The sequence below is a fragment of the Schistocerca cancellata genome, chromosome 10 (genome assembly GCF_023864275.1).
Source record: "Schistocerca cancellata isolate TAMUIC-IGC-003103 chromosome 10, iqSchCanc2.1, whole genome shotgun sequence".
Taxonomy (NCBI): domain Eukaryota; kingdom Metazoa; phylum Arthropoda; class Insecta; order Orthoptera; family Acrididae; genus Schistocerca; species Schistocerca cancellata.
In genome coordinates, this window is record NC_064635.1 from 103075190 (window position 1) to 103103156 (window position 27967).

General features: G+C 44.4%; 1 protein-coding gene and 1 pseudogene across 2 annotated transcripts in view; one reads left to right on the forward strand and one right to left on the reverse strand.

The window, feature by feature from the left end:
* The window catches only part of LOC126106518 (syndecan-like), a 479376-nt gene that overhangs the window by 395402 nt on the left and 56007 nt on the right, over positions 1–27967 (reverse strand). Inside the window, exons 3-4 of one of the 2 annotated variants that reach the window (XM_049912845.1) lie at positions 12355–12733; positions 7564–7611 (exon numbers count right to left, since the gene is read on the reverse strand). In XM_049912845.1, coding sequence (XP_049768802.1) covers positions 7564–7611; positions 12355–12733 — 427 coding nt within the window. The remainder of the gene's footprint in view (positions 1–7563; positions 7612–12354; positions 12734–27967) is intronic. The other variant, XM_049912846.1, reaches the window with a different exon arrangement.
* On the forward strand, positions 23154–23271 carry LOC126107142 (5S ribosomal RNA; annotated as a pseudogene).

A 27967-nucleotide genomic window follows, 5' to 3' on the forward strand; every position in this document is an offset into this window, starting at 1 on the left:
CCAGGACTCCGACTACGAGGCAATGGTTAACGGAGGTAAGAAAAAATACTCTAGCGCGTGTGTGGGCCGCAGTTGTAATTAATAACTAAAGATATTTTGCTTTAAAGTGAGCTGAATAGCCGAGGAAATTAATATGAAAAGTTTATTACATTGTTCAGATTATATGCTCATGTTTTAAGATTCAGCGAGTCTAACTTTCATTAACGTAACAAATAATTTAAGATTAATTTTGTTAAAAAGGAGAATTTCACAAAAGCATTTAATCGTAAATCAAAATTGAATGAAATATCATTTTTATTAAGGCCCACCAAGTAAGTCGGCAACAATCAAAATAATAATAATAATAATAATAATATATTAAATTACGACGGCCGACGGACGTGAGAAGCTGCCATCTCTCGGTTTATCGTCGATCAGCTGAGTGGGAAATGTCAGGAAACCTAGCTAAGAGGGACGGAGGTTTCAGTTTAAAGAAGTCTTGGGGCCCAGTCCTCAGTCAATTACTCGCGGAACATCAGTGTGGGATTTGAAAACAAGAGGCTTTGAATACGTTGTAGTGAAAAGCAAAATAAGAGATATATATGTTCTTATACGTGCCCATACGGCCGTTAAGGCGAGAAACACCTCACCCTTGAAAAAACTTGAGTTCGATATTTCTGAATATCGTTCAAATGGTACCCGATGTAAACATCTTCAGATAAACGTTCCATTGCTTTAAGGTACGTTACGATGGTGCAACCCCAATTTGTCGAAATCCACTCCCCCTTATTTTTTTCCTTTATTTCGGCATAATTGCAAAACATATAGCATCCACAATACCAAATTCAATCGCATATGATGCAGTGGTATTCCAAAGACGCTTTTATCGGAAACAAGCTAGAAGATATTTCTACAGGGTGTTACAAAAAGGTACGGCCAAACTTTCAGGAAACATTCCTCACACACAAATAAAGAAAAGATGTTATGTGGACATGTGTCCGGAAACGCTTAATTTCCATGTTAGAGCTCATTTTAGTTTCGTCAGTATGTACTGTACTTCCTCGAGTCACCGCCAGTTGGCCCAATTGAAGGAAGGTCATGTTGACTTCGGTGCTTGTGTTGACATGCGACTATTGCTCTACAGTACTAGCATCATCAGTACGTAGCCAACAGGTTAGTGTTCATCACAAACGTGGTTTTGCAGTCAGTGCAATGTTAACAAATGCGGAGTTGGTTCAAATGGCTCTGAGCACTATGGGACTTAACTACTGAGGTCATCAGTCCCCTAGAACTTAGAACTACTTAAACCTAACTAACCTAAGGACATCACATACATCCATGCCCGAGGCAGGATTCGAACCTGCGACCGTAGCGGTCACGCGGGATGCGGAGTTGGCAGATGCCCATTTGATGTATGGATTAGCACGGGGCAATAGCTGTGGCACGGTACGTTTGTATCGAGACAGATTTCCAGAACAAAGGTGTTCCGACAGGAAGACGTTCGAAGCAATTGATCGGCGTCTTAGGGAGCACGGAACATTCCAGCCTATGACTCGCGACTGGGGAAGACCTAGAACGACGAGGACACCTGCAATGGACGAGGCAATTCTTCATGCAGTTGACGATAACCCTAATGTCAGCGTCAGAGAAGTTGCTGCTGTACAAGGTAACGTTGACCACGTCACTGTATGGAGAGTGCTACGGGAGAACCAGTTTTCCGTACCATGTACAGTGTGTGCAAGCACTATCAGCAGCTGACTTGCCTCCACGGGTACACTTCTGCGAATGGTTCATCCAACAATGTGTCAATCCTCGTTCAGTGCAAATGTTCTCTTTACGGATGAGGCTTCATTCCAACGTGATCAAATTGTAAATTTTCACAATCAACATGTGTGGGCTGGCGAGAATCCGCACGCAATTGTGCAATCACGTCATCAACATAGATTTTCTGTGAACGTTTGGGCAGGCATTGTTGGTGATGTCTTGATTGGGCCTCATGTTCTTCCACCTACGCTCAATGGAGCACGTTATCATGATTTCATACGGGATACTCTACCTGTGCTGCTAGAACATGTGCCTTTTCAAGTACGACACAACATGTGGTTCATGCACGATGGAGCTCCTGCACATTTCAGTCGAAGTGTTCGTACGCTTCTCAACAAGAGATTCGGTGACCGATGGATTGGTAGAGGCGGACCAAGTCCATGGCCTCCACGCTCTCCTGACCTCAATCCTCTTGACTTTCATTTATGGGGGCATTTGAAAGCTCTTGTCTACGCAACCCCGGTACCAAATGTAGAGACTCTTCGTGCTCGTATTGTGGACGGCTGTGATACAATACGCCATTCTCCAGGGCTGCATCAGCGCATCAGGGTTTCCATGCGACGGAGGGTGTATGCATGTATCCTGACTGACGGAGGACATTTTGAACATTTCCTGTAACAAAGTGTTTGAAGTCACGCTGGTACGTTCTGTTGCTGTGTGTTTCCATTCCATGATTAATATGATTTGAAGAGAAGTAATAAAATGAGCTCTAACATGGAAAGTAAGCGTTTCCGGACACATGTCCACATAATATATTTTCTTTCTTTGTGTGTGAGGAATGTTTCCTGAAAAGTTGGCCGTACTTTTTTTTTAACACCCTGTATATCGCTGTACGTGCGCCCGATGTGTGTTCACTTCAGTGCCAATTGGACTGTTGCGTTGTATAATACGTCTTTGCCAGATAAGCGTATTCGCATATTTTACACACACGGTGGTCGGCTTCTCCACGAAAAAGTAATCAAGTTTTGTCCAAACATTTTTTAAACCACTGACAAATGGCGCTGAAATCGAGAACAAAGTAAAATTGGGGAAGAACTCCGGTTTATTTAGAATGATCCGAGAAGAACGCATCAAATCGATACAAAATGTGCACCAATTCTTTCGTTACCACAAATTAAGATACTTTTGTACAAAATGTGCTGTATCCTACTTTTAGCATTACCCAGATCAACGAGATGGACGTAGCAGAATGATGTTCGCATGGGGTGCTTCATTAGTGTAAGTCACCTTGCCTCTCACATGTTGGGGTGCTTCGTTAGTGTGTGTCCCCTTGCCTCACACAATTTGGGGTGCTTAATTAATGAAATTAACCACGAAGAAATTGTTCAAAATTATCCGCATTTCCTCCAATGCATAAAGTTAATCGTCTGCGAAAGTTATCCACAGTTTTGAGCAGCACATCCCGTGGTATGGCTGCACACGCTCTTTGAATGCGTTGCTCCATATCGTTTCGGGTTGTGGGCTGTCTTTCATAAACAATATTTTTTAAATAACCCCACAAGAAAAACATCAGGAGATGTTAGGTCTGGTGAACATGGAGGCCACTGAACTCGTCCGCCACGTCCTATCCACCGACCAGGGTACCGTAAATTTAAAACGTTCCGCACATTTTCAGCATAATGGGGAGATGCTCCGTCCTGTTGGAACCACATTCGTTGCCTAGTTTCTAAATCAACATATTTATATTAGCTCCAATGCCTGTTGCCTGTGTCAATGCGACATGATATGCATGATATTTTATGTGCCTTCAAAATCCTTAAAACAGTTGATTTCGGTATTCCAGTTTGTCTCTGAATCGCACGACTACTCATTTCGGGATCCAGCTGAACACGGGAGAGAACAGTAAGGGTACGAGCGTCATTTTCATAATGTTTGCGATGACGAGGTGGACGGTGCATGTATCCATTTCTAGCTCGTTGAGTGTAATTTCGAATAATGTTTTCGCTTGGATGTCGTCTGTTTGGGAAACAATCCGCATACATTTTCGCAGTTTCAGCGTAATTGTTATGGCATTCACCTGAAATTAAAATCATATCGTCTCTGTAGGAGGATAGTGAGCCATGTTTCGCTAAAGAATAATTTACTTACGTCAGTTGATGTTTACGGTTCACGATCTGAAAATGAAGTGACGTCTGATCGCATTGCACCGACCTTTAAACTGAGCCATAGTTCACAGTTTGGCCACGGTAGCGCCACAGTCGGGTGAGTAATGCAATTGTGAAGAGTTCCCTAATGAGATTTTAATATCATTCCGCCTCCCTCCATCAAAAACTGTGGCGGGTAGGATACATTTTGTAAAAAAATACCTTAATTTGGTGTAATGAAAGAATTGGTGCACATTTTGTATCGATCTGAAGCGTCCTTCTCGGATCATTCTAAATAAATCGGAGTTCTTCCCCAATTTTAATTTTTCTCGATTTCAGCGCCATCTGTCAATGGTTTAAGAAAACGTTTCAGACAAAACTTGATTACTTTTTTATGGAGAATCCGAATCTGCAATGAAGACTAGGGATTTCCATTTAAGATTTAAAAGTTGCCACCCGTCCCACCCAAGGGGGTGGGGCTGAGGGTCACGTGTAGAATCATTTGATGTCCCCCTTTGAGCTTACGAACTTGTCTTACCCACTATTTTCACTCCATGTATAGTTTTCGAGATAATCTCATCCGAAACTTCAGATGGAATAGGGACCGATGACATCAGCAGTTTGGTCCCATAGAACCTTACCACAAATTTCCAACTGTAATATTATGAAATATAAAATATTCTGTGTTGTCGGAATCAGAATTTCACTCTGCAGCGGAGTGTGCGCTGATATGAAACTTCCTGAGAGATTAAAACTGTGTGCCCGACCGAGACTCGAACTCGGGACCTTTGCCTTTCGCGGGCATGTGCTCTACCATCTGAGCTACCGAAGCACGACTCACGCCCGGTACTCACAGCTTTACTTCTGCCAGTATCTCGTCTCCTATCTTCCAAACTTTACAGAAGCTCTCCTGCGAAACTTGCAGAACTAGCACTCCTGAAAGAAAGGATATAGCGGAGACATGGCTTAGCCACAGCGTGGGGGATGTTTCCAGAATGAGATTTTCACTCTGCAGCGGAGTGTGCGCTGATATGAAACTTCCTGGCAGATTAAAACTGTGTGTCCGACCGAGACTCGAACTCGGGACCTTTGCCTTTCGCGGGCAAGTGCTCTACCATCTGAGCTACCGAAGCACAACTCACGCCCGGTACTGACAGCTTTACTTCTGCCAGTATCTCGTCTCCTACCTTCCAAACTTTACAGAAGCTGTCCTGCGAACCTTGCAGAACTAGCACTCCTGAAAGAAAGGATATAGCGGAGACATGGCTTAGCCACAGCCTGCGGAGTGAAAATCTCATTCTGGAAACATCCCCCAGGCTATGGCTAAGCCATGTCTCCGCTATATCCTTTCTTTCAGGAGTGCTAGTTCTGCAAGGTTCGCAGGAGAGCTTCTGTAAAATTTGGAAGGTAGGAGACGAGATACTGGCAGAAGTAAAGCTTTGAGTACCGGTCGTGAGTTGTGCTTCGGTAGCTCAGTTGGTTCCTTAGTTCAAGTCTTCCCTCGAGTGAAAAGTTTAATGTTCGGTCAGAGAGCCGGTTGGCCTCTGTAATAAAAAAACTGAGTGGAAGGATCAACCACCGAACTTGAACAGGATGTCCTGCGACGTCCGCAATGACCAAACACAACGATCGATAATGAAGAATAAAAAAAAAAGTTGGTGGAGCACTTGCCCGCGAAAGGCAAAGGTCCCGAGTTCGAGTCTCGGCCGAGCACACAGTTTTAATCTGCCAGGAAGTTTCATTCTGTGTTGTGTTTGTGTTTTCTTTTTACATTGGGTGTATTTTTGGTTTTCAAGTTGTAATCTTTTCGGATTTGATTATGTTATACCTGAAATTGTTTTTACGATAGTGTTGTGACAATACTGTAAATCTGTACAGTAATGAAGAAGTGCAGAATAGTTCGGGTCAAAAAAATGCTCAGTGCACTTTGATTTTGCCCACCAAGCACAACGAACAGTTGTGATATCACTTCATCGTATATGTTTGAATTTAGTATTGATGTCTGAATTTAGTATTAACGGTACTTATTCCAATGCTGAAATAAAAAAAATAGTGTGGGCAGGGGATATCGAAAAAAATTACTTTTCTGACAGATATGGATGCACCGTTGTAAAGTATATGAAAATCCATAGAACGTTTATTACGACTTCAATGGTGTTCATCCACAAATACTAAACTCAATTATTTTCAAGGGGTCGTTCCAACCCATTAACGGCCGTATAAACACGTATAAAAATACGTGTCGCTAATTTTGCTCTACACTAAAACACATTCGAAGCCCATCAAAATCGAAGTGTATCACTGGGGTAGGTACCCTTGTCAGGATGTTTGGAATTCAGGCAGCCGATTGCACGTAACAGCAAAACTCGGCAGTACTTGAAGAAGACGGATGGTTCAGTCGTCGATATATTCGTATTGTGCAGAAAAATGCGATCGATAATTCGGCAGCACAACAGGAAGCGGCACTAAACTAAAACGATAGCACAGTTTGGGAATGTATCACGGCGAATATGTCAGCATTAGTAATCTATGAAAAGCTACTCGCGTGGATAGCAGGGACGACGGTTATTTGTGAAACAACCGGTTTTTGGTTATATTGGTTTTTTACAACGCCAGTTTGACCTGGCTATAAAAACGGTTTAAAACAACCGGTTTCTGAAGTAACCTGTTATCGGTTTTTTATTCCTATTATTTCCTGTAATAACTTTAGAAATCGAAGAAGGACTGAAAAATTTTGATTCTAAAAAGTTTCAAGATATATAGAATGAAAAAATTAAATGAAATAGACAAATAAGAAGAAAGTTAATCCGTCGACCGTTCCCGGCACGTGATGAATGGTTGAATACTACAAAAAATGTCAAGTATTCTCCTATTGATTCTAATTTTTTGAAACTCTGTTCAAAATTCCTGATGTAATCAAGGATCAACCATTATTTGGTCACTACGAATAGTCACTGCTAAAGGGTGAAAACTGAGGTTGAAGAGCTCTAATTTTTCTGTTAATTTGTCAACTATCAAGGGCTACAAAGAGAGCAAGGCACATAATGCAGACACAGACAGCAGATCAGGTACTTTTTACTTTTATCATAAACTACGACTTTTTATTTTTATCGCAAACTATGAATGATCTGTTATGTTTTGAGGTTTCTCCCGATGATGTCGCAAGTTTGTTGTGGCTCTTCTTCCTTTTAATCCTTTAAAGCAAAAGGACTGACACCGTTGTTTTTCAGACTAGGGATGTGCCATTGTGTAATACAACTCACATCCGGCGAGGACAGTGAGAAAGTAAAGTAGATACCAGACGGTTCATTTGTTGCAGACTGCTCGCACATGCGTAACCACGCCACAAGATAACATTTACAGTATTGTCTCAACAATGCTCTACCATTTCTTATGCCACGCGTTTGTTGCTCGTTCCTGTCGGCATTGTTGTCAAAACAGCACTGATTGCTTTCCCCACTATCTACAACAATATTTGGAACTAATCCAAATTTTACGAATAAAATTACTCCTTTGTTACAAACGTTTATTTAAAAAATAAATTTTAGCAGTAATGGTACGGCTAACTGATGTTTCGTTTTTTATCCAGTTAGTAACAAAACTATCAGCTGCTACTTTGTAATAAGATATTGGCTTATCAAAAGCTAAGAGAAGACAACCTTGAAAAAAAAAATACCTGGTCTTCCAGGGTGGGAACTGATGCTATGGGCCAACTGCTCATTCACTGGAAAAAGATACAATGTTAAAAAGACCGAAGATGATAAAGCCGGATGGATTAAATGGTAAACGGATAAAGCTATGGTAATGGGCTATGAAAATTGGAACATGGAACATTACAGGACTAGGGAATAAAGAAGAGAAAATAATTAGAAAACAGCACGTTATTGTGTTATCAGAAACAAAAAAGAAGGGAAAGACATAGAAAATAGGATGCTATATACACTTATACAGTGGGGTGCAAAAATATCAAAGGGTAAAGCGAGGAGTGTCGATATTGATAAAGAAAAATTACAGAAACATATTACAAGTTTGGACCCTATTGAAGAAGAAATATTGAAGAAATTTTATGGACGGATAGACAAAAACCGAGGATGAAAAATGTCATGTGTAATCTTGGGGTACTGGAAAATGTAAAATGTTATGTTGTGAAACTGGATAATAATAATAATAATAATAATAATAATAATAATAATAATTAGCAAAAATAAAGAACTCTTGTTATAGCCGAGGCCAAATAATTGGATTCCAACTTTCCAGACAAGTGAACCTACCCAACAGATACACTTCGGTTTTGATGGGATTTGAATATGTTGTAGTGTAGAGTAAAATTAGAGACATTTCTTTTTATACGTGCCCATACTACCGTTGATGGGGTGGAAAGACCCCTTGAAGAAAACTGAGTCTTATATTTCTTAATGAATATTTTTCTTAGAGAAATCCTTTGACAATGTAGACTGGAATACTCTCTTTCAAATTCTGAAGGTGGCAGGCGTCAAACACAGGGAGCGAAAGACTATTTACGATTTGTACAGAAACCAAATGTCTGTTAAAGAGTTGAGGGGCACGAAGCAGTGGTTGGCAAGGGAGTCAGACAGAGTTTTGGCCTATCCCCGATGTTATTCAATCTATATATTGAACAAGCAGTAAAGAAAACGAAAGAAAAATTTGGAACAGGAATTAAAATCCGTGGAGATGAGTTAAAAACTTTGAGGTTTGCCAGTGACACTGCATTTCTGTCAGAGACAGTAAAGGACCTGGAAGAGCAGTTGGACGGAATGGACAATGTCTTGAAAGGAGTATATAAGATGAACATCAACAAAAGCAAAACGAGGATAATGGAAATTAATCTAATTAAATCAGGTGATGCTGAGGGAGTTAGATTAGGAAATGAGACACTTAAAGTAGTAAATGCGTTTTGCTGTTTGGGGAGCAAAATAACTGATGATGGTCGAAGTAGAGAAGATATAAAATGTAGACTGGCAATGGCAAGGAAAGCGTTTGTGAAGAAGAGAAATTTGTTAACATTGAGCATAGATTTAAGTGTCAGGAAGTCGTTTCTGAAAGTATTTCTATGAAGTGTAGCCATGTATGGAAGTGAAACATGGACGATAAATAGTTCGGACAAGAAGAGAATAGAAGCTTTCGAAATGTGGTGATACAGAAGATTGCTGAAGATTAGATGGGAAGATCACATAACTAACGAGGAGGTATTGAATAGAATTGGGAAGAAGAGGAGTTTGTGGCACAACTTGACAAAAAGAAGGAACTGGTTGAACATGTTCTGAGGCATCAAGGGATCACAAATTTAGCATTGGAGGGCAGCGTGGAGCGTAAAAATCGTTGAGGGAGACCAAGAGATGAATACACTAAGCAGATTCAGAAGGATGTAGGTTGCAGTAAGTACTGGGAGATGAAGAAGCTTGAACAGGATAGAGTAGCATGGAGAGCTGCATCAAACCAGTCTCAGGACTGAAGACCACAACAACAACAATGGTTTTATGATAATTTGTTGTGCCCTGTTAGTTATTTATCGCAGTATTGATTGAATCATTCATCACCGGCGTCGTTTCACACCCCAGAAGCGAGGAAAAATTAATTTGCGGTTCAGTATCAGTAGTTGTTTTTACGTTGCTGGGCAGAATTGTTCACTACGGCACGACGCAAATCCAGACATAATCTATAATGCTATCTTGCTTTCGTACGTTACGATATTATTTCGGCAAAACACTCCCTTTCAATGCTCAATGTTCATCAAGTCACTCTTTCAGTTAAAATGTTCGCAGTTAATTAATTTTGATCACGAACTATCACACAGTTCAATTAATGATGGAGCCAACACGTGAGATTTCCATTACTGACGAACAATTTTATTGTTCCTTCTTAGCAGTTAGTTTATAATCATCACACCACACGCACACCGATGGATCAGATCAATTACGATTCTTTCCAATTCGGTGATCGTGACAATTACGACAACATTTACAATCGGCGTATATGTATTATCTTCGTGTGTTCGTATAAATGTTTCCTACTCCAGGCTAATCAGGTGTTACAGTCTTCGATACTACGTCCATTCTTCGTTGTAACTGTTCACTTTGGTGAAGGTTGAGTCTAACAATAATATCTCCAATAATTAAAGTTCATTAACTCGTCATACACTATCAAAATATCACCGAGCGAGGTGGCGCAGTGGTTAGACACTGGACTCGCATTCGGGAGGACGACGATTCAATCCCGCGTCCGGCCATCCTGATTTAGGTTTTCCGTGATTTCCCTAAATCATTCCAGGCAAATGCCAGGATGGTTCCTCTGAAAGGGCACAGCCGCCTTCCTTCCCTAATCCGATGAGACCGATGACCACGCTGTCTGGTCTCCTTCCCCAACCAACCAACCAACCAACTATCAAAATATCACTTCAGTTCAAGTTCTCAAGTCAGTATAACTGAGAACAAAGTCCGCGCATCTCTGTCACACAGTATTACTTTTTTTTGAATAGAAATAATCTCGTAGCGTTCCGTTTGTAGTATATAAACGATGATCTCTCTCGACTTGATAGCAAGGAAGCTAGCAAGCGACTAACTTTCCTATGATAAAGCATTGTAGACGCATTGAATTTCCTTTTAGCCGCGTTTACAACTCTCTTTCACAATAAATGTTATCTCTGACCGACATATTACTTTGGACTTAATTTTCGTCGTACTGATTTGCAGTTATTACTAAGATGTTTGACAGCTAATTAAAATAACCTTTCTTTCTTTCTAGCTTTCTATCATGTCATACTCAGTAATTATTGAAATTGGTGTTCATCAAAACTTTAAGGTGTTGTATTATTGTCAAAGTTGTCGTAGCTGTCAGAATAACACTGTTCCCTACTTTAAATTATCATGACATTCTTATTTGGGCCTTCGGGTTTCTTAGAGACATTTCTTTTTATACGTGCCCATACGACCGTTGATGGGGTGGAAAGACCCCTTGAAGAAAACTGAGTCTTATATTTCTTAATGAATATTTTTCTTAGAGAAATCCTTTGACAATGTAGACTGGAATACTCTCTTTCAAATTCTGAAGGTGGCAGGCGTCAAACACAGGGAGCGAAAGGCTATTTACGATTTGTACAGAAACCAGATGTCTGTTAAAGAGTTGAGGGGCACGAAGCAGTGGTTGGCAAGGGAGTCAGACAGGGTTTTGGCCTATCCCCGATGTTATTCAATCTATATATTGAACAAGCAGTAAAGGAAACGAAAGAAAAATTTGGAACAGGAATTAAAATCCGTGGAGATGAGTTAAAAACTTTGAGGTTTGCCAGTGACACTGCATTTCTGTCAGAGACAGTAAAGGACCTGGAAGAGCAGTTGGACGGAATGGACAATGTCTTGAAATGAGTATATAAGATGAACATCAACAAAAGCAAAACGAGGATAATGGAAATTAATCTAATTAAATCAGGTGATGCTGAGGGAGTTAGATTAGGAAATGAGACACTTAAAGTAGTAAATGCGTTTTGCTGTTTGGTGAGCAAAATAACTGATGATGGTCGATGTAGAGAGGATATAAAATGTAGACTGGCAATGGCAAGGAAAGCGTTTCTGAAGAAGAGAAATTTGTTAACATCGAGTATAGATTTAAGTGTCAGGAAGTCTTTTCTAAAAGTATTTGTATGGATTGTAGCCATGTATGGATGTGAAACATTGACGATAAATAGTTTAGACAAGAAGAGAATAGAAACTTTTGAAAAGTGGTGCTACAGAAGAATGCTGAAGATTAGATGGGTAGGTCACGTAACTAATGAAGAGGTACAGAACAGAATTGGGGAGGAGAGGAATTTGTGGCACAGCTTGACTAGGATAAGGGATCGGTTGGTAGGACATGTACTGAGGCATCAAGGGATCACGAATTTAGTATGGCAGCGCGGAGGGTAAAAATCGTAGAGGGAGACCAAGAGATGAATGCATTAAGCAGATTCAGAAGGATGTAGGGTGCAGTAGTTACTTGAAGAAGCTTGCACAGGATAGAGTAGCATGGAGAGCTGCATCGGACCAGTCTCTCGACTGAAGACCTCAACAACAACAACAAAATGGCTCTGAGTATCTTAGGTCATCAGTCCCCTACAACTTAGAACTACTTAAACCTAACTAACCTAAGGACATCACACACATCGATGCCCGACGCAGGATTCGAAGTTGCGACCGTAGCTCTAACATGGAAATTAAGCGTTTCCGGACACATGTCCACATAACATCTTTTCTTCATTTGTGTGTGAGGAATGTTTCCTGAAAGTTTGGCCGTACCTTTTTGTAACACCCTGTATTATCAACAGCCTTATCAGTCACCCCTTAAACTGACCTTACTAAATGCGTTCATAACCATGCCGACGGGCAAAATCACAAAGGGAGAAGAGTAATCTATGGAAAAGCAACTAACTGACCAGCAAGTATCGAGGATAGCGGCTGGACAACTGCGTACTGACCTGCAGTAGAATCTGCGTTGCCCTTGGAGGCGCTCGTTGCAGCCGTTGAGGCGGCGGCGGAGGTCGGCGCAGGGGTGGTGGTGGTGGTCGTGGTGGTCGTGGTGGTGGTGCTGGTGGTGGTGGTAGTGGCGGCCTGGGTGCTGGTGGCGGCCGGTGTGGCGGGCGTCGACGTCAGCGCCTCCGTGGCCGCGGGCTCGCTGTAGAGGGCGCTGCTGGCCGCCACGTCTTCAGCGGGGGACACCGAGGACACTGCGGACAGGGAGGGGTCCTCCGTGGAGGAGGCGGGGGCGGGGGCGGCGTCCCGGTGTGCGGCGGCCACCGGCGGCGGCGCCGGGTCCTCCAGCGACTGGTGCAGCGGTCGGCGCGCCGGCAGCAGGTTCTGCGGGAAAAGCGGTTTTCTTTTATCCATTTCTACCGTACCATAGGTCGGAAGTGTGTCAAACTTCCGAAAGCTATTTGTGGTACTCAGATACAACTTTTGTTGACGCTTATTATATATACACTCCTGGAAATTGAAATGAGAACACCGTGAATTCATTGTCCCAGGAAAGGGAAACTTTATTGACACATTCCTGGGGTCAGATACATCACATGATCACACTGACAGAACCACAGGCACATACACAGGCAACAGAGCATGCACAATGTCGGCACTAGTACAGTGTATATCCACCTTTCGCAGCAATGCAGGCTGCTATTCTCCCATGGAGACGATCGTAGAGATGCTGGATGTAGTCCTGTGGAACGGCTTGCCATGCCATTTCCACCTGCGCCTCAGTTGGACCAGCGTTCGTGCTCGACGTGCAGACCGCGTGAGACGACGCTTCATCCAGTCCCAAACATGCTCAATGGGGGACAGATCCGGAGATCTTGCTGGCCAGGGTAGTTGACTTACACCTTCTACAGCACGTTGGGTGGCACGGGATACATGCGGACGTGCATTGTCCTGTTGGAACAGCAAGTTCCCTTGCCGGTCTAGGAATGGTAGAACGATGGGTTCGATGACGGTTTGGATGTACCGTGCACTATTCAGTGTCCCCTCGACGATCACCAGTGGTGTACGGCCAGTGTAGGAGATCGCTCCCCACACCATGATGCCGGGTGTTGGCCCTGTGTGCCTCGGTCGTATGCAGTCCTGATTGTGGCGCTCACCTGCACGGCGCCAAACACGCATACGACCATCATTGGCACCAAGGCAGAAGCGACTCTCATCGCTGAAGACGACACGTCTCCATTCGTCCCTCCATTCACGCCTGTCGCGACACCACTGGAGGCGGGCTGCACGATGTTGGGGCGTGAGCGGAAGACGGCCTAACGGTGTGCGGGACCGTAGCCCAGCTTCATGGAGACGGTTGCGAATGGTCCTCGCCGATACCCCAGGAGCAACAGTGTCCCTAATTTGCTGGGAAGTGGCGGTGCGGTCCCCTACGGCACTGCGTAGGATCCTACGGTCTTGGCGTGCATCCGTGCGTCGCTGCGGTCCGGTCCCAGGTCGACGGGCACGTGCACCTTCCGCCGACCACTGGCGACAACATCGATGTACTGTGGAGACCTCACGCCCCACGTGTTGAGCAATTCGGCGGTACGTCCACCCGGCCTCCCGCATGCCCACTATACGCCCTCGCTCAAAGTCCGTCAACTGCACATACGGTTCACGTCCACGCTGTCGCGGCATGCTACCAGTGTTAAAGACTGCGATGGAGCTCCGTATGCCACGGCAAACTGGCTGACACTGACGGCGGCGGTGCACAAATGCTGCGCAGCTAGCGCCATTCGACGGCCAACACCGCGGTTCCTGGTGTGTCCGCTGTGCCGTGCGTGTGATCATTGCTTGTACAGCCCTCTCGCAGTGTCCGGAGCAAGTATGGTGGGTCTGACACACCGGTGTCAATGTGTTCTTTTTTCCATTTCCAGGAGTGTATATAATGCATTTCGTGGTATTATGCTGACGCTTTACGGCGACCGTAGCTTCGGAAATCGAACCGTGCTGACCCCGGCTTATGTGTTCCTTTAAAACTTGACTGTTATTCTGTGTTTGGTTTGCCCCAGTTGCTGCAGTTACAGTGGTTCTTCCTCTTTCTACGTGTGGCAGCAGCAGTGTGTATCGATATTTGCACTGTATACCATCTTTGGTCTGGTGTTTATAGTTCCAGCTTGGCGGTGTGCAGCCAGTCGGTCGGTTGGAGCGGATCAGCAAGCAAGTCTCTGCGGCGCGGTCAGACGGGCCTGCTGGCGATCTCTACGCAGTGTCGGAGCGGGTGGCGCCTGTTCCGAGTGCTACGAGGTTCGTGGCTCAACGACCTAGGACATGAAGGTTGAATGGTGAACCGGCCGGAGTGACCGTGCGGTTCTAGGCGCTACAGTCTGGAACCGAGCGACCGCTACGGTCGCAGATTCGAATCCTGCCTCGGGCATGGATGTCTGTGCTGTCCTTAGGTTAGTTAGGTTGAATTAGTTCTAAGTTCTAGGCGACTGATGACGTCAGAAGTTATGTCCCATAGTGCTCAGAGCCATTTGAACCATTTTTTGAATGGTGATTTTACTACCGAAGCCACGTCTGTTCACATTGTCCCCTTCGTTAGTGGTTCGCTGTTGTCGGTATTCCTGGGAGCAACAGCGAGTGTTCGAGGTGGTGAAGAAGTAGCCACCGTGTAGTGGAATTAACTATATTTGTCGGTTTGAAATTCAAGTGCGCCATCGGAATTTTCTGCCTTGTGGCCGTTAGTGTTCCGGTTACCTGCGCTGGTCGCTGACGTAAATTCAGCCAGCGTCCTTTCCTCACCTGTTGTCGCTGTCAAACAAAGTGTGTATTTTTTGACAGTTTAATGTATTTTTGGTTGTGGGCGGCTATGTCTGTATGGTTTTGACTTTGAAATTCTCGTATACTGGTCGATGGTTAGCAAGTCGTCTTGTCAGTGGGTCCCTGATTGTCTCTTGGTTGTGTTGCGGGGCATCGAGTATAGTTGGGACGACTTCTTGTCTCACCCAAGCGAAAGTTAAGATTTCAAGGGCAGACCGAGCCCCCTGGAAACGTCTGAGCGTCGTTGCCTAGACTGCCTTTCTTGTTGGCGATTAATTGTGTATTTTTAATGGATCATAGCTGATGGTTGGAATTTGTATGCTTGTAATTGTGTTTTTAAAATCAAAGGCCTTCAACCGTTTTAAAAGTTTTTCTAAATTGGGCTAGTCTTACATTGTCTGAAGATAAAAGTTGGGCCTTCCGCCTGTTGAAAATTTGTTGATTTGTTTTAAAGCATCGGCCTTCAGCCGCTTATCAAGTATTACCTTTTGGAAAATAAAGCTGTGGGCATTCTGCCTGTTGAAAATTTAACGTAGTTGAATTGTTCTTAAAATGAAGGTTGTTCAGCCGCTTTAAAATTTTGGATTCTTACTTACCAAGTCTTACATCGCTTGGGCGTAAATGCTATTTAAGGTTAAAAACTTTGGGCCTTCTGCATTGGAAAATTGGTTGCAGTTTTTTTTTTAACAAAGGCCTTCAGCCGTTTTGGATTAAGGTTTCTTATTGCTCATAAAGCTTGGGCCTTCTGCCTATTGAGAGGTTATTGTAGTTATGTTGTTTTAAATTTGTCGGCCTTCAGCCACTTTTAAAAAAACTTAATCTATCAGACTAGTCAAGTCTTACATCGCTTGGCCTTAAGTACTATTTAAGGTTGAAGCCTAGAGCCTTCTGTCTCAAAAAAGAAAAAAAAATATAGCAGTCGTATTTAATTCATGGGCCTTCAGCCGTTTTAGAATTAAAGACGTTTTCTGTCGGTAGTCAAGCTTAGAAGTTGCTCTGTTATGTTTGGACAACTAAATAAAGTGTTATGTTTGGAGTGTAACTGACAGCCGCACATTCTGCCCCTTCCACAATTATTACTACTTGTCCTGTCATGCGGGTTTAGCAGGGCGTCTCAGAAACCTTTGATGTCACTTCACATATTTTGACAAATATGGAAGCCCCCGCCCACATCTCGTGGTCGTGCGGTAGCGTTCTCGCTTCCCACGCCCGGGTTCCCGGGTTCGATTCCCGGCGGGGTCAGGGATTTTCTCTGCCTCGTGATGGCTGGGTGTTGTGTGCTGTCCTTAGGTTAGTTAGGTTTAAGTAGTTCTAAGTTCTAGGGGACTGATGACCATAGATGTTAAGTCCCATAGTGCTCAGAGCCATTTGAACCATTTGGAAGCCCCCAATTACTTCTCGCTGTTGACGAAGATAGGACAGTAATTCTGCTCGTGCAGCATAGCGCATAGCGACGCGAGACCTATTTCACGGTAGGGGCATTACGCTTGCGGGTCGCTGTATGACTTTCGAGTGGAGTGAGAAGCACATACCTACGCAGGTGTCCAAAATTGAAGCAACAAACCGCTGTTTCCCAGTCCTGTGTCTAATTTACGGTATAATCGTACAAACTGTCAATCAGATGCCCATACGATCGTGTTCTGCACTGAAGATGGCATTTCTGTCAACCATGCCAACGATGACGTCAGGACACCTAGAATCGCCCCTGTTAAACACTGACTACTTTGAACGACAGTAAAGCTTTGAAACATGTATCTACTTTGTTTAAGTTTTAAATAAACAGTTGACACTATGAAAGTTCCAAGCATCGTATAAATTTTCTAATGAGCATTCGGTAAAGTATGTTCTGACCGTTTCCATGACCAAGCAGCTGTGGCTCACATGGGCCCACGGAGCCGGGCAGATAAGTAAATAAAAGATCCAGCATTCAGTAAGTCTCCTGCTTTCTTACTCTGTATCACCTTCGGAGCAGAGGCAAAACTAGACTGCGGCAGAGAATAGAAAGAAGTGAAAAGACGGCGAAAAATTAAAATTTGTTTAGCTGAATTTTCCGTCGGTGCTTCGCAGAACATAACAATATCAGATAGGGAACACTTACTAGTGTTCTGAAAAACTACAGGGTGTATCAAAAAGAATCACTCAATGTTTTAAAAAAATCATAACTATTATGTTATTTGAGATATTTGTGTGAAGAACGTACTGCTGGAAAGAGCAAACTCTCGAGTTTTACATGGTTCACGACAGATAGCAGCAGTGTGCTCATACGTCAGTTCTAGCAAAAATGGTATCGGGACAACAGAAAGCGTTTTGCGTTCTACGTTTAGCGCAGTGCGGGTCAGTAATACCGGTTCAGCGTGACTTTCGTACTACGTATGGTGTGGATCCTCCTACAGCACAGAGCATTAGGCGAAGGCATGAACAATTCCGACAAACAGGTTGTCTGTGTAAAGTCAAATCGCCGGCCTACCCCGAATATTTGACACAGACGTCTAACGCATCCGCCATAGTTTCTGAGGGAGTCGGCAAAAATCCGTTCGCCGTGCAGCTTGACAGCTCAACGTGTCCCCGATGTCCGTCTAGCGTGTATTGAGTCGACATTTACACATGAAACCACACAAAATTCAGCTACTGCAAGCTCTTCGTGGAGGTGACAAACAACGATGTGTGGAGTTCTGTAAATTCGTTCTTGGTAAGACGGAGGATGACAGATTTCTTCCTCGCTTAGTGTTTAATGACGAGGCAACAGTCCATTTAAATAGAAAGCTGAACCGTCATAATGTGAGAATATGGGATACGGGACATACACACGAAGTTGTACAACATGAGAGGCTCTCCTAAATTTAATGTGTTTTGTGCAGTTTCACGGGAAGAGGTGTATGGTCTGTTTTTCTTTGGCGAGAACATTGTTACTGGAAGAGAGGTAGCACTTACCCCGATACGCATGAGAACTTTCTTTTCCCACAGTTGTAGACTGATTCGAACGACTTCATTTACCAACAAGTTGGGGCACGACCACACTGGTATCCGATGTGCGGGAATTTTTAAATCAAAGGATTACTGAACGATGCATCGGTCGGACTTACATTACTGGCCTCCAATGTCACCGGACCTGACTGTACGTGATTTATTTACCAACTACTATGAATGAACTGATACACCGCATAACAGGAAGCACAAAGGAAGTAGGTTACAGTACACTTGTTCGCCCACTGCTTAAATACTTCTCAGCAGTGTGGGATCCGTACAAGATAGGGTTGATAGAAGAGATGGAGAAGATCCAACGCTTCGTTACAGGATCATTTAGTAATCGCGAAAGCGTTACGGAGATGACAGATAAATTCCAGTGGAAAATTCTGCAAGAGAGACGCTCAGTAGCTCGGTACGGTCTTTTGTTGAAGTTTCAAGAACATACCTTCACCGAGGAGCAGTATATTGCAGTATATTGCTCCTATGTACATCTCGCGAAGAGACCATGAGGATAAAATCAGAGAGATTAGAGCCCACACAGAGGCATAGCGACAATCTTTCTTTCCAAGAACAATACGAGATTGAAATAGAAGGGAGAACCGATATAGGTACTCGAGGTACCCTGCGCCACACACCACCAGGTGGCTTGGAGAGTATGGATGTAGTTGCAGAAATAAAGAAACAAACAGCAGTTGTGGAAGCTGTAACTCAAGACGTGCTTGCTGCAGTGTGGCAACACTCTGAATACCGCGTTAACATACGCCCTGCATCTCAAGGGGAACATGTTGAACACCTGTGGAAAAAAAAATCATTATATATGTTTATTAGTTTCAGGGATATAAACGTGCCAAATGGAATGATTCTTTTTGATACACACTGTAAATTTATTTGGTAGTGAACCTGGTTTCGGCTTGTTTGGTCATCGTCACACTATTATTATATACACTATATTATTATATACTCTATTATTATATACACCTAAGCTGCTTCAAACATTTGGCGAGCATTACCAACTGACATTAGGTGCACCGATAGCTTACTTGGGCAATGATGTTCGAAAAACGAAGCGAGAGGCATAACGAAACTGTTGAGGTAGGAAACAGATAAAATAACCTGTACCGGGCCACGCCTTGTAGCGGGAAACCACAACATTCCGTCTAATAACACACAGGCCCTGGCAACCACAACCGGATACCTACAGCAACCGCCGGCCGGAGTGGCCGAGCGGTTAAAGGCTGGAACCGCACGACCGCTACGGTCGCAGGTTCGAATCCTGCCTCGGGCATGGATGTGTGTGATGTCCTTAGGTTAGTTAGGTTTAAGTAGTTCTAAGTTCTAGGGTCCTTATGACCACAGCAGTTGAGTCCCATAGTGCTCAGAGCCATTTGAACCTACAGCAACCACAACAAACAAGGGACAGCCGTTGCTACTCAAGCAGGCAATTTTATTTGGAAAGAAGAATGTATGAAAGTCAGTGATTCCTGGTTTTGATCGTGAAGAGTGAAGCACCAGTATCGAGAACATCTACAACTTCTTTCGTCATAGCCTGCTACGGTGACAGGATTCTAAAACTTGACGCTGTGAGGGCTTTCAACGTAGCGTTAAGCCCACGAAACCTAATGAGCTGATCAGGCCATAAGTGCACTGAAATAAAAAATTTGCTGATTTGAATGGTGGCCGTCCTATTCGCTATGATGATTCTGAATATGTCATGAGCCACAAATACGGGATAATTTGTAAATTTGATAAATGTTCTCACGCCTTGTAAAATCGCTTTAATATTGCCCATATAATTATACACTTTGGGAGAGAGGAGATGTTGGTCAGAGTGGTTAACTCTACTTCGTCAGAGTGAGTCAGTAGCAACTGTGTGGCAATGTACACTCCTGGAAATTGAAATAAGAACACCGTGAATTCATTGTCCCAGGAAGGGGAAACTTTATTGACACATTCCTGCGGTCAGCTACATCACATGATCACACTGACAGAACCACAGGCACATAGACTCAGGCAACAGAGCATGCACAATGTCGGCACTAGTACAGTGTATATCCACCTTTCGCAGCAATGCAGGCTGCTATTCTCCCATGGAGACGATCGTAGAGATGCTGGATGTAGTCCTGTGGAACGGCTTGCCATGCCATTTCCACCTGGCGCCTCAGTAGGACCAGCGTTCGTGCTGGACGTGCAGACCGCGTGAGACGACGCTTCATCCAGTCCCAAACATGCTCAATGGGGGACAGATCCGGAGATTTTGCTGGCCAGGGTAGTTGACTTACACCTTCTAGAGCACGTTGGGTGGCACGGGATACATGCGGACGTGCATTGTCCTGTTGGAACAGCAAGTTCCCTTGCCGGTCTAGGAATGGTAGAACGATGGGTTCGATGACGGTTTGGATGTACCGTACACTATTCAGTGTCCCCTCGACGATCACCAGGGATGTACGGCCAGTGTAGGAGATCGCTCCCCACACCATGATGCCGGGTGTTGGCCCTGTGTGCCTCGGTCGTATGCAGTCCTGATTGTGGCGCTCACCTGCACGGCGCCAAACACGCATACGACCATCATTGGCACCAAGGCAGAAGCGACTCTCATCGCTGAAGACGACACGTCTCCATTCGTCCCTCCATTCACGCCTGTCGCGACACCACTGGAGGCGGGCTGCACGATGTTGGGGCGTGAGCGGAAGACGGCCTAACGGTGTGCGGGACCGTAGCCCAGCTTCATGGAGACGGTTGCGAATGGTCCTCGCCGATACCCCAGGAGCAACAGTGTCCCTAATTTGCTGGGAAGTGGCGGTGCGGTCCCCTACGGCACTGCGTAGGATCCTACGGTCTTGGCGTGCATCCGTGCGTCGCTGCGGTCCGGTCCCAGGTCGACGGGCACGTGCACCTTCCGCCGACCACTGGCGACAACATCGATGTACTGTGGAGACCTCACGCCCCACGTGTTGAGCAATTCGGCGGTACGTCCACCCGGCCTCCCGCATGCCCACTATACGCCCTCGCTCAAAGTCCGTCAACTGCACATACGGTTCACGTCCACGCTGTCGCGGCATGCTACCAGTGTTAAAGACTGCGATGGAGCTCCGTATGCCACGGCAAACTGGCTGACACTGACGGCGGCGGTGCACAAATGCTGCGCAGCTAGCGCCATTCGACGGCCAACACCGCGGTTCCTGGTGTGTCCGCTGTGCCGTGCGTGTGATCATTGCTTGTACAGCCCTCTCGCAGTGTCCGGAGCAAGTATGGTGGGTCTGACACACCGGTGTCAATGTGTTCTTTTTTCATTTCCAGGAGTGTATTTGGTTCGAAATGGATGGAAGCAGGCCTGTCCTGCAATTTGGTGCAATTTTTGTAATATGATGCTTAAAGAGAGATGTTAAGCAGAAGGATTATAATATTGTATGAATGAGAAAAGGTAACATTTAACGGTAACGTGGTTTTGTTATATTTGTAATTATTTAGTATAATTCCATTTACAACAGTACTTACGGTTTAGATTTTGTGTAAGGTTTTTTGTAAGGAGGTTATATGGTTGTCTTTCACTACAGTGATAAATGCTGAAGAGACATATTGCAAATTGATGTGTTAAGAGTGTGGAAACTTGTATTGTTGCTATGGCGTAATGAAGCTCTATTAAATATTAGTGTCGATTCAGTTATTTCTTTGTCGATGAGATTAGCTCCCGGTTTTTCATTTGCATTCACGCACCCTCACACTGCACATCGCGAGTTGTGTGCTGAGTAACGTATTTGAGTAATGATGAAATCCCGCAATGCATTCCACACCGCGAGTATCGCAGGTGAAACTTAATTTTTGACAGTGAAGTCATTATTTTTATAAAAACCTATGATGCAGAGGTGACAGGTAAGCCATAAATTTCATCACAATGACAATGATAAGATCCGTATAAGTTCAGAGGTTTATTGCGAGAGGAGTATTTTATGAAAGTGTTACCCTCGGATTTCAAACAGATTTAACAGATAAAGTTAGATGCGTTTTATTCAGTCATCATTTGTTGTGTAATTACGATAATAGTTCTGGTACAGCAGTTGTTTTCAAAACTAACAAAGATTCGCAACATTGAGGATCAACATTTTACACAGTTATTTTGACATAGTCAGCGTACGCAGATTGTATTCAGAACAGATTTCTTTCTCGCAGTCGTATTGTTTTATTGATCGTTTATTTTTGGATTTGTCACTCCCGTTAATTCCCCATGTTAGGCAATAAATTCTGCCTGACTCATGTAGTACTATCACCGTAAGAGGGTGGTACGGGACTACAAGTCCCACCGCCACACCTCCAAAGTGAATTGCAGTGACAAAGTCACTGCACAGTGGAAATTTACTGGCCCACCAACACAGTTAGACCGCAACAGACCGGTGATGCTGTATTGTAACCTATCACCTCGGACTACAAGTCCATTTAAAAAAAAAAAAAAAAAAAAAAAAAAAAAATCCCGTTAATTACTTGTGAAATTTCAATAGCCGGTCCAAGAAAGTATGTAGTGTGACTAAGGATATTACTGGTCCAAGATCGTATGCTCTGGGAGCAAGGATATTGCTGTTCCGTATGATCCCTAAGATACAGTGCTGTTAGAAATACCTGGCCCGGAAAGCATTACGGGCTCAGAAGCCATAGTTGGATGTCAACGCAGCTCTGTACAGGCACGCACGATCGGTGTGTAAGCAAATGATCCACGAGTTGCAGTTCTCTGTGACACGCAGAACGGCGAGCGGAGACTGTGCTTAGCGTTGTTACCAGGCCTGGTAGCGTGTCAGTAAACTCCTGGTTTTCTACAACCTATGTTTAAAACAGCTGTATACTTCTGATTACATTACAAATGAGCTAATGCGATAAATATTTCAAGTTAAGTCCGTAAGCGAGAAAAGGTGTAGAGCATATTCTGCGAAATTTGCGCTTCCATTTAAGCAAAAGCTACTTTTTGAAACAGCGTCCATTTTTATGACGTCATAGCTCCTGAAACATGTCTCGTTCATTGATACGACTTTGCAGTTACATTCAGTGCAACGGCCTTGCCGCAGTAGATACACCGGTTCCCGTCAGATCGCCGAAGTTAAGCGCTGTCGGGCGTGACCGGCACTTGGATGGGCGACCATCCGGGCCGCCATGCGCTGTTGCCATTCTTTTGGCTACACTCAGCCTCGTGATGCCAATTGAGGAGCTACTCGACCGAGTAGTGGCGACTCCGGTCAAAGAAAACCATCATAACGACCGGGAGAGCGGTGTGCTGACTACATGCCCCTCCTATCCACATCTTTAGCTGAGGATGACACGGCGGTCGGATGATCCCGATGTGGCCTGAGGACGGAGTGCTTCCGTTACATTCAGTGCTACATGTGGACTCTGAAACGTGTATTGCGAATGCAGCTAGTAGTAAATAAGAAATAAATTAAAACGTGATGCAGGTGCGGCTGTCTCACTGCATGAACAGCGAAATGTAGTAGGCGATAAACTTCTTTCCTTTGGAGGGAGAAGGCGGAGGTTTCAGCGAGCTAGAATTTCGTAATTTCAAAATTATGTGCAAGTCACTAACAGTAAGTGCTCTCATGCTCAAATACTGCATGAATATAATCGGGGTATCTGCACACTGAGACCTAAGCTGCCCTACGACATATACTCAGTTTATAACAGTAACTAGTAGAGTACCCATAATTGCCCGAATATGTATTTATTCCAGGCTTTTGTAAGTCGATTATCTCCCCCTCACCCCCTGCCCCCCCCTTTGCCCATCTCGTTCTACCCACTGTCTATCCATCTCCTCCTCCCCACTTTCTCTTCCCCCCTCCTCTTCAATCTATCACCTCTTGTCCCCTTTCCGTTTATTTCCCCCTCTCTGTCCATCTCCTCCTCCCCGTTATTCTCTTCACCTCATCGCCCAACCCCAATAGCAGGTTGCTGGTTCTTACCCCCACAGTATGTCGTTCGAGCTTTCAAGTAAAGTAGGATGTAAATCAGTTTTGACTGAAACAGATCTACAAGCTTAGGAAGAACTTTCCACCCCTCACATAGGTCTCTTATGTTTGACATATTACACATATTTGCAGACATAATTCAGCCATATCTCTAGCGAATTTTGCAATTTCTCTTTCACTAGCTTAATCTTTATGACGCCATGTCTCGCGAACTACTGTAGCACAATGACACATACTATGTGATCAAAAGTATGTGGACACTTGGCTGAAAAGTTCGTGGCGCCCTCCATCAGTGCCGGCCGTTGTGGCCGAGCGGTTCTAGACTTCACAGTCCGGAACCGCGCGACTGCTGCGGTCGCAGGTTCGAATCTTGCCTCGGGCATGGATGTCTGTGATGTCCTTAGGTTAGTTAGGTTTAAGTAGTTCTAAGTTCTAGGGGACTGATGACCTCAAATGTCAAATCCCATAGTGCTCAGAGCCATTTGAAACATTTTTGAACCCTCCATTAGTAATGCTGGAATTCAATGTGGTGTTGGCCCGCCCTTAACCTTGATGACAGCTTTCACTCTCGCAGGCATACATTCAATCAACCAAGTGCTGGAAGGTTTCTTGGGGAATGGCAGCCCATTCTTCATGGAGTGCTGCACTGAGAAGAAGTATCGATGCCGGTCTGTGAGGCCTGGCACGAAGATGGCGTTCCAAAGCATTCCAAAGGCGTTCTGTAACATTGTCAGGACACTGTGCAGGTCAATCCGTTATTGTCGTGTAACCACTCCGCCACAGGTCTTGCATTATGAACAGGTGCTCGATCGTGTTGAAAGATGCAATCACCATCCCAAAATTGCTCTTCAACAGTGGGAAGCAAGAAGGTGTTTAAAATATCAATGTAAGCCTGTGCTGCGATAGTGCTACGCAAAACAACAAGGGTGCAAGCTCCCTCTATGAAAAACACGACCACACCATTTACTGTTGGCACTACACACGCTGGCAGATGACGCTCACCATGCATTCGCCATACCCACACCCTGCCATCGGATCGCTGCATTGTGTACCGTGATTCGTCACTCCACACAACGTTTTTCCACTGTTCAATCGTCCAATGTATACGCTCTTTACACCATGGGAGGCGTCATTTGGCATTTACCGGCGTGACGTGTGGCTTTTAAGCAGCCGCTCGACTATGAAATCCAACTTTTCTCACCTCCCGCCTAACTGTCATAGCACTTGCAGTGGATTCTGATGCAGTTTGGAATTCCTGTGTGATGGTCTGGAGAGATGTCTGCCTATTACACGTTACCACCTTCTTCAACTGTCGGCGGTGTCTGACAGTCAAGACGAGGTCTATTTGTACGCTTTTATGCTGGACGTGTCCCTACACGTTTCGAGTTCACTATCACATCGGAGACAGTGGACCTATGGATGTTTAGGAGTGTGGAAATCTGGGGTACAGAAGCATGACCCAAGTGACACCCAATCACCTGGCCACGTTCGAAGTCCGTGAGTTCCGCGGAGCGCCCCATTCTGCACTCTCACACTGTCTAATGACTGCTGAGGTCGCTGTTATTGAGTACCTGGTAATAGATGGCAACAAAATGCAGCTAATATGAAAAGCGTATGTTTTTCGGGGGTGCCCGGATACTGATAATCACATAGTGTAATTTTCGTACATTCAGGGCCGTATGTGGAAACTGTTAGCAAAATGTGTTGCAAATACAGTTAAGCAATTAATTTAAACGTCATGCATGATGTGGGAGTTTTTCACGCACCTCAATGTTTGCAACGTCTTACCTCTTGATATAAGTATTTTACAGTGATATAACTTTACAGGTACATTCAGCGCTATTTATGCATACTGCCTGGACAATGTGTCACGAATAGAGTTGATAGTATAGAAGTAGCGAATCAAAACGTCACGCCTGTTGCGGCAGTTTTACTGCATGAACATCGAAAATGTAGTAAGCAATAAACTCCTACTGTCACTTTTTGAGGTTTGTCAAAGTGAAAAAGTTTCATGTAGGTTTGGAATTATATGTCAAGCTTGTTGCAAGCGACTAAGCGCTGTTATTTCTAAATCCTGGATGTATGACAGCTGGGTATTCGTGCGTCATGGGCTACGTTTCTTCGCCCCTAATCCTGTGATAGGTAGATGGTTCTTATCCCAACATAAATCCTTTCCAGACAGTAAGTGACACGTGTATCCAGTTTGGTTGAAATCGCTCCAGTGGTTCAGGGAAAGATGTGGAACAAACATTGTTATACTGGAGCCAAGGTAGCCCCTGCGGGCCAGCAACCCATATTACACCACGGAGGACGAGGTTGTCTAAGTCCAAGGCGTACCAAAAGCACCATGGTAAACAGCTGCTATTTACATACAAGATAATGCAAACAGACATTCCAAGCACTACTCCGTGCAGGGGGAGCTCGAGTAACGTCCTGCAGGAAGCATCACTACGCCAAAACCTGATTGGCTGGAGACAGCTATTTAGGGGCTAGAACCAGCCCCGAATTTCAGTACACGCCGGATGTCGACCTCGTGCACTGCGGCCATTGAAGGTTACGTCTTCGTCTCTGAATTGGACTGTTACTAGAGCGCGCGCGTGCGTGCGTGCGTGTGTGTGTGTGTGTGTGTGTGTGTGTGTGTGTGTGTGTGTGTGTGTGTGTGTGTGTGTGTGTGTTACCACGAACCTTTATGGAAAATTAGGAGTGAACTTTTGTTTGCCTCAAGCATCGTTATTGTTACCTATCGTTTGTTGTTCAAATCATCAACCTTGTGAACTTACATCAATAAAAGTTGTGTTTGTGAAAAATTGCGAATTGTCAGTCACACCATACATACATACACATACATATGTACACTCTTTGACATAAAACTCGACCGGCGGCCGGCCGCTTCAGAGGCTAAGTTCGCGCCGATCGCGACATGGGACAAAAAAACTGGCCAACTCGCTAATTCTCTAAGTCCGGTTATCTGCACAATCTGGCAACACTGTAGACTGCGGCACTTCCTGGATGAAAACTTGTCCCAAGATAGAGAGACTCTAGGCTGATTACGCCTGTGGTCTAGCGGTAGCGTGCGTTGTTTCTGTTCATGATGTCAGTGGATCGAGAGCAGCTGGCATAAAATATTTTTATAGCCTCTTCTGTCTGAATGCTGAAGACGTGAATGTAATGGTAGCGCAGATTCAATCTATTTCGCTTTGTGACACACCGATATCAAAATTTTATCTAGTAACGATTTTGCGGCAGATTTCCTGCAGACTGTCCTCCTCTGGACGGCGTATGCGGCAAAGCTCCGGGATCCATTTGCTGGCTACTGGCAGCGGCCGTGGCGACAGCAGCGGCGCTGCACTCCCCCGTTCTTTATCGAAAGCGCCTGCTACCGCTCATCGCTTTTGATGATTTAAAACGCTTTATTATGAAATGTTGCTCCACAGAAAATTTCTACAATTTCCATTCACGCTCAAAAGCAACGGAGACAGACGCCCTGATTAGTAGGCGGGTAATCGGCAAGAGCTGAGTATGGCCCGAAATTAATTTTATAGACTCGGACGAAATTAAACCACCTCACTACATTCGATGAATTTATAAATGCTTCATACCTCGTTTCTTTTCCTTTCAAACTTAATTATTTGTGGAACTTTTGGTCAATGTTTGGATGTTTTCGTCAAGCCAGAGTGAGCGTCTGTGGTGTAAAGTGTATTACAGTTCTTGTTTCATTCCTTATGGTAAGTCTGTGCGATAAACTGTGTGAATACCTTGCAATGCATGCTCTGTAGCAGTGCAGGCACACTGCACATTTGGAGTTCCATGTATGGGTTCATGAAGTATTTATTGTTGATCGGAAGTGATAGTTAAGGTCATCAGATTTAAACCAGAAAAATTTGTGGTTTTGAAGGTTTCAGAG